At 38.6% G+C, this 16,411-nt stretch overlaps 1 protein-coding gene across 1 annotated transcript; it reads right to left on the bottom strand.

The window, feature by feature from the left end:
* Window positions 1–10,698: 10,698 nt before the first annotated feature.
* LOC103602696 (olfactory receptor 10A3-like) lies at window positions 10,699–11,643 on the bottom strand. Its single transcript, XM_008587128.1, has one exon. It carries the CDS (start codon window positions 11,641–11,643, stop codon window positions 10,699–10,701), a length of 945 nt encoding a protein of 314 aa, XP_008585350.1.
* Between the last annotated feature and the right edge of the window lie 4,768 nt (window positions 11,644–16,411).

Here is a 16,411-nt window from a genome sequence, read left to right as displayed (position 1 = left end):
CATATATATATATATATATATATATATATATATATATATATATATATGGGGTGGCCAGTAATTGGATCAAAACCCTTGACCTTGGAGTTATCAACACCATGCTTTACCAACCGAACTAACCAGCCAGACCCAGAAACAATAATGGCAGGTATCTCTAAAGAAACTTTTCATGCAATAGGAAAACAAAATCTGAATTTTCACATTGAAAGAGCTCACATTCCAGACAAAATCAGTGAAATCATAATCTATACATATCCTCAGGGTGGGGGGGTGCAATGAATAACAAAAGTAAAGAAAAAGCACCCTACAATTGTGCGAGCACTTTATTTTTAATTCACAACAAATAAAACCATATCATCTACCGTATCTGTTAGGATTTTTTCCATTGCAAGGGGCAGAAAACTCATCCTCACTGACTTATACAAACATTATAAAAATTATGTAAATGAAAGGCTCAAGGTTCGTAATGTTTCCAAGTGCAGCATGATGGGAAGGTTCAAACGAGAGCTTGGTTTTGTGAAAATAAACAATACTATCCAAATAAAATCGAACCTGGGCTATTTCTTCAGTTTGCTATACAAAGGAGTAAGGCACCTTGCATTTAGCTCAAAGGCAGACAGGAAGTGGGAAAACTTTATAATGAACAAAAGGAAAGGTTCAAGTATGTTCTCTTTGGAGGTCGATGGCATGGGAAAGCTGTAGGTAGCCGACTGGAAGTGGACATCTTATGTGACTGGTTCGGTGAGCATATTTGGCTATTCCTGTGAGTCTTGAGCTGGAAGGGAACTAATATGGGGGAATAAAAACTAGGGAAATTGGCAGTCGTGGTCCAAGTCCTGACCATCCTGGGCTGATTGCTGCAGAGATTGTGGGTCAGAGTTCTATTGACATATACGGTCTGAACATTGTATATTGTCTCTCAGCTTACTTACAATTATCAGCACTGACTCACGGTGTGCTGTTCCTTCCTATATATTTTGCCCTTGTGATTGCAAAATGGCTCCTGCAACATTAGGCCTTAGATATTCTCACAATTGAGTCTATCAGGGAAGAAGACGACTCTCTTTTCTAGAATTTCCAGGAAAAGGATATTGCATTTCATTGCTTCTGGCTGTACCGTGCTCCACCCTTGAGCCAACCACAGTGGCCAGCAAGTGTAAATCACGAGCACCCAAGGCTTTCAGCTAAGAGTTGGAGCAGATAAATCCCCAGAAACAAACTGTGTCTAATTTTGTTTGCATGTTAGGGTCATATCCAAGAAATATGTATTACACAATTAAATAAGTAATAATAAGCCTTTCTTGGTCATTTTAACACTGAATATCAGAGTAAAATGACACAAAATTTTCAGGCTTTTAAGGGAAACTGTGATTGAAATCAATGGCACCAAGACATTTTGTCACATACAGGTGAAGGCAACCGAACCACATTCTCAGTTGTGCAATGACTTCTAAAAATATTCCACTCATTTATTTCTCTTGAGAATAACCACTCTTGTCATCCACTTAAATAATGAACTAAAAAATAGTGATGTTAAGTTAAGAAAAAAAGAGTAAAGGCTCTCCAACAGGACTATGAGAGCCTCAAGTGAGCCAGCTCCCAGCCCATAGTAAGACTCCTCAGGAGAAATGGTGCTTCTACAAACCACACATGCTTAAAATCCTAAGCAGTGACCTCTCGAAAATTTAAGTTCGATGTTTTGATGTTCACGTTGGAATCAATATGATGCCTAAAGGCAAATTAATAAATTGCTAGTTTTTATCACTCACTATGATAATAATCCTATAGTTGCGTAGAAAAAATTTCTTTTTTAGAACCTTTCCTGCAGGCACAATCAATTACCACAGTCTAATTCATATTGTATTTTTTAAATATATGTTCGTAGATGCCAAAATATTAATTGTTCGGTTGACTTCAAGTCAAGAGGCTTCTACAAATTTTCTCTAAGGAATGAGTATTATATATCAATGGAAAATAGATTTAATAAATATCCCTACAAAATACTCATGTATTGGTTTCCTAGGGCTGCTGTAACAAGGTCCCACACACCAAGTGGCTTAAACAGCAGGCAGTTGGCTAGGAAAGAGTTCCAAAACCTTGTCCTTGTTGTGATAACACCAGGCTGTAACCAACTGAGCTAATAAGCTTGCCAAACAACAGAAATGTTTTGTCCCACAGTTCTGGAGACTGGAAGGCCAAAATCAATGTGTCAGCAGGGTTGGTTCCTTATGAGGGCTGTGAGGAAAAGATCTCTTCCGGGCCTCCCTCCTTGGCTTGTAGATGAACATCTCAATACTCTCTTCACAATACCTTTACTGTATGAATATCTCTGTGTCCAAACTTCTATGAATATTTCTGTGTCCAAACTTACCCTTTTAATAAGTACACCAGTCATACGGAATGAGGGCTCACCCTCATGACATCACTTCAGCATGATTGCCTCTGTAAAGACCCTGTCTCCAACGAAGGTCACATTCTGAGGTACTGGTGGTTAGGACTTCAACACAATAATTTTGGAGGAACACAATCCAACCCCTAACAACCCCATTTAATAATAACTGTAGATACCACACGATATTCATGTACTTCAGATTTTGCTAAGAAATTGAACAGTCCTAATTAATGACAGGGAGTTAAGAAACTCTGATACAACAGTACTGCCTCTGGCACTGTAGCTCATTTGGGGTTCCAGGCAACTGGACTTTGCCATCTCTAGTACCTCACTGCTGTTCTGATTCACTGCTGCAGGGGAACTCAATTAGGCTTGGCTGACATTTGTTGATCAGACATAAAATGCTGCCTGTCATAAGAACTCCATTTGGTCCTGTTCTTAGTTGTTTTAGTGTATATGCAGCAAAGGCACTGAATATCTTCCAGAACACCATTCATTCATTGACAGAGCACAGCAGTGGGGCATTCCTTGAGACTCTCATTTGCAAGTGGAAACCATAAAGACATGAGCCTCACACAACCTGCTCTTTTCTCCTGGCTCCTGTGATCTCCCAAATGGCAGCTTGGGGTGGTTGGTTTTCTTTCCTTCCTCTGAAACTAGACACATACTCATGAAAAATCTTTGGGTGGAGCCTTGCACCACCTTACGAAACAGTGCCAAGTAATGTCAACATCTCACACACTGAAAAACTGGTCCTGTTCAGATCTCTAAGGAAAAGGAAGGGCCATTCTTATAAGTCAGGGATGAGATTTCCCCAGCAGTGCCCTTGAAAGTCAGCAAGCTTGGCACAGCCTCCACCTGACTGGTAGACTAAGTAAAAAGAGCCCTGTCTCAGCAGCAGGTGGCTAACACACATGATAGGACAAGACAAAAATTGGGCTGCCACAAACAACATAGAGAAAAAGAAACTAGGACAGCAGTAATGCCTCCTTAGATCCTCAGCCTCTATAGTGAGTACATCTCTTATCCCACCTGGTCTGCTCAGTCACAGGCATCTCCAAGATCCTAGGTACCTGTGCAAGGAAAACAACAGGCCTATGACCTGTTGGAAAGGAGCAAATTGAGGGGCTTCAGAAAACCAAAAGGCCCAGGGCTGGCCCGTGGTTCACTCGGGAGAGTGTGGTGCTGATAACCCCAAGGCCACAGGTTCGGATCCCATGTAGGGATGGCCGGTTAGCTCACTGGGTGAGCGTGGTGCTGACAACACCAAGTCAAGGGTTAAGATCCCCTTACCGGTCATCTTTTAAAAAAAAAAAGAAAGAAAGAAAACCAAAAGGCCCCTTTCATGAAGAAGCTGGCTGTAGCATCTGACCCCAGGCTTCCCACATTACCCAGTGTTAGTTTGCTTCGGCTGCCATGACACAATGCCACAGACTGGGTGGCTTAAACAGAAGTTTATTTCTCATAGTTTTCGAGGCTGAAAGACCAAGATCAAGGTATCAGTTGGCCTGGTTTCTTCTGAGGTCATTCTTGTTGGCCTGCAAATGGCCTTCCTCTCACTGCATCTTCACGTGGTTGTCTCTCAGTCTGTGTGTTGTCTGTGACCTAATCCCTTCTTATATGGATGCCAGAGTTTTGGGGTGAAGGCCAGACCTCGTTTAACTTAATTACTGCTTCCAAAGGCCCTATGTCTAGATACAGTCACATAATGAGGGTTAGGATTTGAACACATAAATTTCAGGGGACAAAGTTCAGCCCATAATGCAGACCACAACTAAGAGAGAGCTTTGACTGTCACCCACAAGCCCATGCAGCCCTGCTGAGGGGTTGGGGCAGCGGGGCTCTTGCTGCACTAGCATCCATTGGCCAGGATGTACTCGACGGAAACACCCCATGGTTAGACTTCGCCCATCACTACAGAGGGTGGGGGCCAGGGAGGGAACCCTGTTCCCTAATCATTCTGTCAGCAAGTACCCCATGCTCCCTCCCAAAATACATACACACCCTTGGTTTATGGCAATAAAAGAAAAGGGGAACTTTACCAACAAGAAGTATAATTGCTGAGAGAACTCACCCAACTGACAGATACCAGTCAACTGGATTAGTAGTTCTTAATTAGTAGTTCTTAAAAGATAAACTTCAGGGGATCAGGGAACCACCGAACTGAGTTGCCAAAATATAGAGCACATATGTGCCTTTTTCTGAAAAGTGCATCAATAGCAGTTTTCAGATTCTCAAAGAAATCTGTGACCCATAAAAGGTGGATAACTATTGCCCTGAAATTTAATCTATAATATGGGCATTTCTCCTGTAGTGTGAATTTTTAATAACATACCCTGGATATAAGAAAATCAATTAGTGAACATGGTCTGCATTACAGGGGCCACGATTGGTTTTGTAGAGAGATCGTGGGAAAGGCTACTGGTTAACACATCATCTTTCCTACAGTGGGTATGTGCTTGCTGCATATTAAAAGCCATAACTATAAGAATGTGTAAAAAAGAAGTTAGAAATGATGGTGCTGGTGGTGATGGATAAAGAAATTCTAGGGATAATCAAATGCTAGATTTGTATTGTGATATTTACTTTAGAAATTATAAATTTATGCCTATAAAAATGTTCCTTTCCCATTGAAGCAATCCTTTTTATATTGCATTATTTAAGAAAGAATATGAAGGGTCTAGGTCAAAAATATTGCTGTGAAGGAAAAGACATTAAAACATTAGATATATGAAGAGAATCAGCAACTCCAAAAATAATATCAACATAAGGGACTGAAGCAAATGCTTCTAGGCTAAAACAGATTAAATGCAGGAAGCAGAAGAAAACTTGAAAATATATATTATCACTGTGAATAGAGAGAATTGATTTTAAAACTCCAGCATATTCATAAAAAAGGGGGATCAATCTAAAAACAATAAAAGGGAAATCAAAATGATTTTTTTAAATAACAGTGCAGAAATGGAGTAACAAAAGAGATAAAACAGAATACTAAATAAGGAGTTGCAGATATACAGAAAGAATTAATTTGGAATTCGAATAAAATTGTTAAGAAATAAAAGTTATAATGAAAAAGATAAGAGAGAGGATCGATCAGATAGATCTTATACTCACAGGAGTTCAAGCAGGAATGACGGAACAGACAGAACAGGAAAAAAAAAATTCTTCTCAGTTGAGATCTTCAGGGTGAAATGACTCACTAGAAAGTTTTCATAAACAGATGAAGGGAGTGGGGAGTAAGAGTGAAAGAAAGAAGGGAGAGGAAGAAAGGAAGAAAAGACAGAAAGGGGCAGGGGCAGAATCCTAGTGAAACTTGTACAGAAATATGAGATCAAGATTAAGAAAGCAGAAGGGGGCGGGGGGGATATCCAAAAACGAAAGAGAACAAAAATGGAAGTAAATATCTTTTCTGCTACACTGGAAGCTAGAAAATAATGAAATGATTAGGTTTCTTAAAGCATTGAAACCCTACAATTATATACAAACCAAACCAATGTCATACAGAGAGGTGATAAAAGAAAAACATTAGATAAAATAAATTTAGCAGAGTTTATCTGAGCAAGGAAAATTTGTGAATCAGACAAGCCTCAGAACCTGAGCAGGTTCAGAGAGCTCCACTTTGCAGTGTGGGCAGTGAGTATTCACGGACAAGATGTTGAAGAAAGAAAAACAAGGAACAAAAAGCACATTGGTCATTCCAAAGTTACTTTCCTTGTAAAAGTTAAAGCAGAGGGGACTTGCTTTTCATGCTGACTAAGACTGGCCTGTTTGGGTATTTGGCTATTACAGCTCTCACTCCTGATTTCTTGGAAGGACAGATAAACCACTTAGTTTCAGCCTGGTGTAGTGGAGCTTGCATGAGTGACTCCGTTTCAGTTTGTTCTGTTGGGACCTAGTGCAGGAGTTCAGTCCAAATCAATCACCTTCTATAACTTTATTTAACAAAGGCAGAGGAAAAACTTCTTTAGACCTGCAAGGATGCAGAATACATATCAACTACCTAACATAATTCTTTGAAAAGAATTACTCTTGGAAAGATTGAAGCTAAATAAAACTTTATCTGAAAAAACAGATCTCAAGAGAAGGGAACATGTAGGAATAAGAATGGTGAGCCACTAAATCAGAAAACCTTGTAGTTAGGTTTAAAAATAATTTTAGTCATGAATAACATATGATGCAATAGTAAATGAAAGGCTATTAAAATAGAATTATGATAAGAAAAATTAGTAACAGTCCCACACTGAAATTTTTGATTATTTTCACAAACCTGGGAATGATAATCAGGGAAAACAAGTAAACCTTTCCTTCAAGCCTTACCTGTTAGAGGAATTTCATAGAGATTCTTTCTTCTGACATGGATGAAGAGCTACAACAATAGCAAAGGTTGAAACTCAACATTTGTTAAAGCAATTATGATACGCCAGCCACAGCTCCAAGCACTTTGCATTCATTAATTCCTTTACTTTGTGTCATAAATATTTAAAATATACAATAGGGCAGGGCTACTCTGAGTGTGATCCTGGGTCAGGCAACTGTTAGAAATGTAAATTCTTTGGCCCAGCCCCAGACCCACTGAAACAGAAACTCTGGGGTGGGGCCCATGGGTCTGCATTTTAACAAGCTGTCCAGGTGATGCTTCTGCATGCTAAAGTTTGAGAAGCACATATGTTCCCAGTTAATGCGCTAAGATTGTAAGAGCCCACCACAGCAAATAGTCATAGACAATTAGCCTTAGAGGAGCCATTTTGTAGAATACAGCTTTAAGCAGAATGCCTTTTTGTAACCTTGGCTCACAGCATACCTCTTAGGAGAATGCTGCAGGACGTAGTGCTCATGAAGAGCAAGATAATAAGAGCTAATCAGGAACAAGGTGAACTAACCATTCTTCCTTTAGAGTCACAGATGCCAGAGAACAAGACAACCACATCCAGCTTGTGAGAGCCAGATAATGCCCACATCCCAAGAATGAGCTGGAGAATTACAGAACTGACCATAACATAACAAAAGCCCAGAGTCTGCAAGATTGTACAGCAGCCTCCTGACATGAATAACTTCCCCTTTTTGTTTCTCACACTTTTCCCTTTAAAACCCTTGCTTAGGCTCCTGAGGCTTTGAGACTTACTTTGTCTCCTCAGATGTCTGATAATAAAGCTTCCTACCTCACACCAACATTTGGAATTGACAAGTCTTTTATTCCTGGATGGAGAGCAGCCATCTTTGGGTGCCAGTTACAAGATGAACTGGTATGTTTGAAATGCATTAAAAGTTTACCAGGAGATATTGATCTTCTCAGTTTTCTGAGAGCCTAGTTAAGACCTGGAGCAACCAGAGTTTCAGAATGTAATTATTGGTCTCAAGCAGTCTTTCTGGGCTCCTCAGACCACCGGCCTAAACAGGTGTGAGTCTCGGAAAATACCTTGTGTGTAGTAGCAAATACTTTTTATGTATTGACAAAATCCAAAACACCTTAAGCATCCAAAAACAGGGAATGGGTAAATAAATAATTTTTCATGTTCTGATGCAAACTTATATTTGTGAAAATTTTGTTATACTGTGTAACTTATTAAATTAAATGAAACAAATTAAATACACATTTGAATAATCCTATGATAACAGCAACAAATATCTCCATGGAAAAAAATGCTTGGAAAGGAACGGAAGAAAATGTAAATCGTGTAGTGTTTCATGGTAGAATTTTAGAGAACAGCTTTTCTCTCCATATTTTCTTTGAGAAGTACATATTACTTTCTTATGGAAAAAAGTACTCACTTTTACATTGGAAATGAAGCTGTATATGTGATTTGCTCTTCATTTCAAGTTTCCTTAGAATATCAGCCACCTCTACCCCAAGCATCTTTGCTGAGGGAGATTCTAGTACCTTTATATCTGTCTATGGTACTGGTTGCTACTGGCCTGGATTTTCATGAAGAAAACCATAACTATTTCATTTCTAGAATGTTCTTTGTTTGTCAAACTTCATTCTTGACCACCATTATTAGAGTTCCATAGTTTCTATTTCAGATAGAAAAACATAATTTAAAATTTTCTAACCTTAAACTTAAGCACATTGTGGATAAAAATGCCAAATTATTCACTCCATGTAAGTTTTCACAAATTAACATTTTTTGATAACAATATCAGTATGGATTGGGTATTGCTATAAGCAACATACTGGTCATGCTGGTAACTTTTACGAAAGTTGGCTGATCCACATCTAGCACCATGGCTGCTTTCAGATGAGGGGAAGGGGAAAGACAAAGAGCAAATTGTCCCTGTTACCTTGGTCATCCTCTCTTAAAGAGTTTTCACAGAAGTCCCATCGGAGTGATGCAATTGCTGCCCTTAAGAAAATTGGGGTTCTGTTACTAAAGAAACGAAGAATGGGCATAAACTAGGCAACTAGTAGTACCTGCCACAGAGACTGTAGCTAAAAACCACCAAAAAGAATAGTAGAAGGAAATGATATGATTAGGTTATGTGTGAAGCATAGTAGCAACTTCTACTCATCAGAATGACAAAATTGTAAAACCACAGCCAAGTTTAATATTAATCATTTCTATCTCCTCAAATAGCATAACAACTGTATGAATTCCCAGCATGTCCTTGATATACACAAACCCATTTGGAATTAATGTGACCTGATTTCTTACTGTAATTCCATAAACATCTTGACAGTGCAGGCTTTTGTTTATCACAAAGACAATGAAATAGGAAAAAGTATAAATTTAGTGATCTTCCAAAGTCTAATCACTATCCAATACACTGTAAGTCCTTCAAAGGCAGGGACTGTTTCATTCATAATTGGATCTCTTAAGACATTTTTTAAAATAATTTTTTCTTAAGAAAAATTGGTTTATCTAACCAATGAATGAACAGATGAACTATACAATGTTTAAAAGGAAGTCTGTATTTGACATCCTTTATTTGTTTGCTTATTTGTTTGTTTTAGATTAGCCTTCCTTAATTGGTTGTACTAAGAGCCATCACAAGAAAATTTCAGAATGTGAAGAGATGGGATCCAATCAAAGTCTAAGTATTGTTTGATTCCCAACTGAAAACAATATTATACAACATTCAGATATTACCTACAAGGTGTCAGCCTTCTGCTAATGAAATACCTTTTTTTTTTTTGAAACTCCAATCAGATTTGCACCTCCACCCCTAATTTTGGCAGGGGTAGATATGAACAAGAAAAACTTTTTTTTATCAGAGGAATTATTGCTTCATACAAGAAAGTGTTCTGACCTCTTTATTACCTCCCTTGAAGCAGAAATGAAGGTTGGTGTTAACTCTTTTCATGTAGATTCAATGAGTGGGAACCTACCTAGTTTTGTAGCAATATTAAAATAGAAAGCAAAAATAAAATGTTACATTTCAATGCTGTAAAGTGTAAAGTTATTCGTTCTGGGAAAGATGCACACAGATATTGCTACGATTCAAGGATAATAGAAAATAGGCACAATTAATCATATTTGTGTCCCATAAGAAAAAAAAAAAGCAATCATACATTGTTTGACCAGTATGAGGGATTTTTTTGCCCTATAAAAGAAATTTGACCTTGTTTCCAAAGGCAATTATTTATAAATAAAAAGGGCAGCATCACCATAAATGACTTCCAAAAATTATCACACATTCTCCACTCAAAACACTGCATTAATATATTCTAAGACAACAAGATGAAATCCGGTTTTGGATAATGATCCCTCTGGGTCCCTGAATATAGCCATTGGGGTCCTCTCAATAAATAGCTGCTCGTTTCCACTTGCTAATACAATAGATTTTCACTACAAAACTAAAAATCTCATCCCTTTACTTGTAGGCTTTACTTCTTACAGTTCAACCCAGTTGGTGAGGCAGAATAGGTCTTCAGGTCAGCCTCTAGTACTTGAAAGCATTTACAAAAGTAATTTGGTAATATCTCAGAAAATGTACAAGCAAACATTTGTTTTGACCTATTAAACCCACTTCAAGAAAACTGTTGAGTACAAATTAAAGCAGTGGAATTTATGAATATATAAAAATAGGTACTTTATTTTAGTATTGTCATTCTGAGAAAAAAAAAAGGGCCACTACTAAACAAATTGTTGGAGAAATTGTGTTATATCCAATACTAAGAAATATTATACAGCTATGAAAAAAGAATGAAAACATTAACATATAAAGATGCCCTAATATATGATCAAATGTGCAGAACTCAACAAATTAAGCATGCTCAAAGCAAGAAATGCAAACTGTTTTCACCATTTATTACATGTAAATACAGTTCAGTCAGGCAGTTACCGAATATCACATGGCTTCACGACAGATCATAGTTTGTGTAAAATCACTTTTCTTTGCCATAATTTCATCAAAGCCCTTTTCATCTCACTGTTTCTCAAGCTGTAGATAAGGGGATTCAGCAGAGGTGTAAGCAGAGAGTAAGATAGAGATGTCAGTTTCTTGGTTTCTGGTGAGTAGCCAGATTTTGGTTGTAAATAGGTCATAATGGCTGTGCCATAGAAGAGGGTGACAGATGTGAGATGGGACACACACGTGGAAAAGGCTTTTTGTCTCCCAGTGGTTGATGGCATCTTCAGGATGGCAAAGATGATTCGAAGGTAAGACAAGAGTATCAACAAGAAAGGACCCAAAATAATCAAAATAGTGCCTGTGAAGGCATAAATTTCAAACAAAGAGGTGTCTGCACATACAAGCTCTAGCACTGCTGGGGTTTCACAAGATATATGATTAATTTCATTGGGGCCACAAAAGGGAAAACTAAATACCCATGATGTTGGTACAGTAGCCACGATCATCCCTGAGACCCATGAGAACATTACTAATTTCAAAAAAACCCTTTTGTTCATAGTCATTGGGTAGTTCAGAGGATAGCAGATTGCAGAAAATCGGTCATAAGCCATTGCCCCCAAGAGAAAACATTCAGTCCCACCAAAAAGAAGAATGAAATACATCTGTGCAAAACAGCCCACAAAAGATATTGCAGTTTTCTCGGTGGAGAGGACCACCAGCATTTCAGGCATAATGACTGCACTGAAACTCAGGTCCACCACAGATAAGTTCTGGAGGAACAGGTACATGGGAACGTGGAGCCTCTGGTCCAGGGAGATGATGACTATAATGATGGCATTTCCCACCAGGGTCACCAGATAAATCACCAAGAAAACTGCAAAGAGCTGCTGTTGGAGTTGAGGGAAGTTAGAGAATCCCAAGAGGATGAATTCAACCACAGAGCTTCGATTTTGCCTTTTCATTTCCTCAGTGGAGCCCTATTTTGTTTTGATGGACATAGTATATAAAGTGTTATGTCACAGTCCAGTAGCTGACAGTTCCAGTCTGTAACAGCCAGAAATGCTTGTCAGAAGATAAAAAGAGGAGTCCATCCTCAAAGTCCATCGTTTGCAATTTTGGAGAATGGCCAAATACTTGCATCAATGAATCTTTCAATTATAAACGAAGCAGTGAAAAATTCTGGCTCAGGAATCTCATCAGGAAAGTACATAATTAACATCAAAGTTCTACAGCATCTTCAACACTATGAAGTTTAAAAATTGAACATAGCCTTAAAGCAAATATAAATACGTAACAACTTAGGTTCCATTCCTATAACATAGTTATAGTTATTATCCATTTTCTCAAATTTAAGTAAATATGAAATTTAAGACCAGAAAAAAATAGTGTTAAAAAGTAAATAGATTGAAAAAAATACTCCCCAAATTTTGAAAATAAATGAAAACTTCAAAGTTACAGAAAATTTTATTCAAATATATTTTTTAAGTTTATTAGATTCAACATGCCTATATGTGACTTACTTAAAGATGACAACATTCTGTAGAAACACACATAGTGTGTTGTAGTTTACATGCACCTTATCTTAGGTGACCTATAGAGAAAGTGTTTAGGGTTCAGGCTCATTGATTTCTGCCCAGACTGGAACTGGCATTTATCTGGGTGTGAAATTTTTAGAGCCAAATATACAAGGCCCATCCTTGGTTGTGATGACTTAAGAAAAGGTCCATTTGGAGGGTTATTGTGAAACTGTAGAAGTTTCCACTCTGTCTAACCCTGTGTCTCTTCTCTCTCCTAACTCTCTTCTTCATCAAGATGTTTATTTAATTATTAATTACTCAACAAGCACTGATTGACCACCTGGCATCTTCTAGGCTCTGTATGCTCGGGAACACATTTGAGTACAGAGCTCAACAGAGAGCTACACTAAATAAAATAGCTTCTAACACTTTAACCAGTATGGTACATAAAATATTGCCCATACCTGATACCCCAGGACTCTCTAAAAACTAGATCTTACACGTTGCTCTATTTTTTCATTATCACCAATTATTACATATACACTGACATTATATATATATAAATTGAACTCCCTCACAGCATAACTCGAAAGGACAAAGATTTTGTTGGCTTCTTTGCTATATACTACATAATGCCTACAACAGCCCCTGGCTCATAATAGATGTTTAACCAATATTTCTTGAAAAAATCAATTTCTAAAATTAGGAAAATTAAACTCTATCTTTAAGGAAGAGTGTCTAAAAGAAAAGTAAAGCCAGTAGGCAACACAATTGGGAAGTAGGAGTAAAAAACTAGTGCTTTAGCAATTTAAATGAGGGAAGGTTTACTTCTGAAAGGGGAGGGAGTCACAGATGTCATGGGTGGAAGAGCCATTAACTGAGAGCAGGAGGCATAAGAAGAAAGGCTGACTTGCTCAGGGCTAAAAGTACTTGATGAAACCATGTTACTAGAATGGAGACCTGCTGAACTTGTGTGATATTTTGAAAACCAGAGGAAATCCACTGCGGGAGTTGAAGAAGACAGGAGAACAGAAAGACACAGCAAGCTGAAGACTCGTAATATTGTCTTGAGTGCAGATCTGTAAGACATTAGCAGACAGAAGACAAGTTAATTTAGTCCTGAGTTTGGCCACAGTCATGCATTAAAATCAAATGCCTGTATTAACCACAATAATTATATTTGGATGTCAAAATATCTCCTAAAATTATTAAAACAAATTCTGCAGAACCAAATATTTAAAACCTTTTTCCAATGCCCCCCCCCAAAAAAACAAACAAACAAAAAAACCCGGCAATGTAACTTAGTTTCAAATATATAAAATTTAATTAGTTTTGAATATTAGCAAATATACTATCATATCAAAAAAAAATGAAAACCTTTATAGGACTGGTGAACAACGTGTAATGAAACAAAATTGTCATGAGTGTAAAGAACAAGTGACAAGGAATGCTCTGTATTTTCTCTGAAACATAGGAGACACTAATGATATCGTGGATAACTCACTGACATGTAATAAACACTTATGCAGATCACTCCCTTCCCTAGGTTTCAGGCTGCCAATTGAAAAATTGACCAAGTTCCCTTCCAGTTACAAACTTCCAAGATTTGATGATTAGTGCAGGCAAAGTACTTATACCTCTGATTATTGCCTGAACTTTTCTCTGAAATGAAATTTTTAAAAAATGAAATTGACCAGCAGTAAACCAAAAAGTCCACTGATTCAAATGGTTCAGCTATGCCTGGTGACTTCTGAGCATTGAAACATCATATCAACAGCATCTCCAACTATCAGTAAAAATGTAAAATTCACCTACACACACATAAAAGCAGAATCTGCACTTTCTTACCTATTGACTCTGTCTCTTTAATTTTCATGCTACTTTATCAGAAGTTTCAGCTCTAGTCAAAAGCCACCTATTCATAAATACGACTTAGTGATCCAGTGCACTGATTCTGTAACATTACATATCATAGAATCATATGCCCAGGAGAACCCCTCCCTGGAGTACTTGGAACACTTTGTACAGAATTTCCCATAGTTTTGAATAACTAAAGAGGCTTGCACTTGGCCCCTTAGGCGAGAAAGCTTGAGAGCACAAACTTGGAGCACCACTCCTGCAGAGGGAATAAATAGCACTTCATATAAGAAAATCAATTTCACCTTGACTTCTCCCAACCGAAGATGAAAGCAGAGGATGAATAAATGCTGTCCATAGTGAAGGAAGGGAGGGCAGGTGAGGGTGTGAGCAGAGGCAGGTGACCTAGAGGTGGAGGACTTGATTGGACAAAATGCACAGTTTGTGCAATGGTGCAAAACAAGTTAAGGCAAGTAGATTGAATCTTCTTTGTAGAAAGCCTGGGGGGATGCTTCTGCCCCCCAGAACTTTTATCTTTATTAGAAGAAATATAGAGTCACTGAAATTTTTAAGAAAAATATGTCATTACAGTTGATTTCATACAGAGAGCTTTTTAAGTTGGAATCAAAACATCTGGTCTGGCTTGCATGACTTTGAGCACATCACTGAACTTCCCTGGTTCTATTACTTTCTATGTACAATAAAGATAATGTTATTAACCTCGTAGGGTGTATATGAGAATTGGAGGACTTGGGACTTAGTCTGAACTGGCTTAAATAATGAAGGTGACCATAGACTCAGTCTCAGCAGAGAGAGCAGATGAATGAATCTGCAGTCTTGGCTTTATCCAGTGCAGACAATGTGCTCAGACCGAGGTTTCCCTTTTCTTCTCATCTCTGATTTTGTGGAGAAGGTTTCATTCTCAAGGAATAACTTTCCTTCTGGTGGCAATAATGCTGCCAACAACACTTAAGGATACATTCTCCCTAATCAATATCCGTTGGGAGGTGTACCAGTTAAGCTGTGGAAAAGAGGCTTTCATTCATGGAAACCAATCCAAAGACCCCTGCCATACCGTTCACCCTGGTGGGATTACATGCTGTTGCACAAACCAGTCATGTGCCCAGGGATGGAATTGTTGGACTGAGCAGGACTGAAGCCATGTTGGGACCTAAAACCACATGGACTCTAAAAGATTTTAAAAAGACACAGTTTTGGTTTTTGGGGGTTTTTTTTTGTTTGTTTTTTAGCACGTATATCTCTGCGTTCTCTCTTTTCACTTGATTATTTGATATTTTGAGCTTTGGTTACAGGACACAATGACATTATTTACATGAATGTAAAGTTGTTTTTCAGCCAGCCTAAAGCTGCAGACTTGCACGTACCACCCAGACCCCGAGATAACAGCAAAGATGGGAATAGAAACCCGAGGAGGTCTTGGATAGACCTTGCACCTGACTCATGGAAATGGATCCCTCATAGCTCAGGTGCCCCTCCCTTATGCTTTTCATTTTCCTACATTCCTTTCCCTTATCTCTCTTTTTTAAAAAGCCCTCAGTAAACCTGAGTCTTTGAGATGACTTTAGTCTGGCTGTTCTCCTTCAGGTTTACAAGAGAGATGGGTTAGCCTGACATCTCTCCTCAGGTCTCTGATATTCCTGAATAGAAGGTGACTTCCATTTTCACCAACATTTGACTTTTTAATGGTTTGCTTTTGTCTGGGGGCAAGCAGCCAGACATGTCAGTTAGATATCAATTTTGGGGAGCTTCAGCCAGGAGCAGAGTGTGCCCTGTAACAGAAATGCTGTCCAGTATATACTTTTCATGATTCCTATCCCACAAAATCCCTTGGGGCTTCTGGTGTACAGAAATGTCCTATGCCTTGATTTCAGTGATTGTATCACAGATGATTTACTCCAGTGGGAAGGCCATGGAGGCCTGGCACATTATTCTCAGGTCACAGAACATTGCCTGCAGCATGAATGAGCTCACCCAAGCCCACCCAAACCAGCAGGGGGTCTGCAAAGAAACCGAGACTGTCTCCTGGAGGCACATAAGGGCACACTTTCCAGAGCCTGAGAGCTGATTGATCAAGGCCTTCTGCCACTGCCAACTGCTCTCTCTCTCTTCTGTGAAGCATATGTGCACCTCTCACAGCAGAGCTGAGTCTCATCCTGCCTCCATCAGACCCAACCAGACCCATGCACTCCAGCAGGGAAGTTGTGGAAGGCCCACATGCCTCTCTTGAGGGCACAGACTCCTGGAAGTTCTAGCCAAAGCAATTAGGCAGGAGAAAGAAACAAAGGGCATCCACATTAGAAAAAAGGAAATCCAATTGTCCCTGCTTGCAGATGAC

The sequence above is a fragment of the Galeopterus variegatus genome, unplaced genomic scaffold (genome assembly GCF_000696425.1).
Source record: "Galeopterus variegatus unplaced genomic scaffold, G_variegatus-3.0.2 Scaffold4255, whole genome shotgun sequence".
Taxonomy (NCBI): Eukaryota; Metazoa; Chordata; class Mammalia; order Dermoptera; family Cynocephalidae; genus Galeopterus; species Galeopterus variegatus.
The sequence above is the reverse complement of the archived record's forward strand: the minus strand, read 5'-3'. Positions and strand labels throughout refer to the sequence as shown.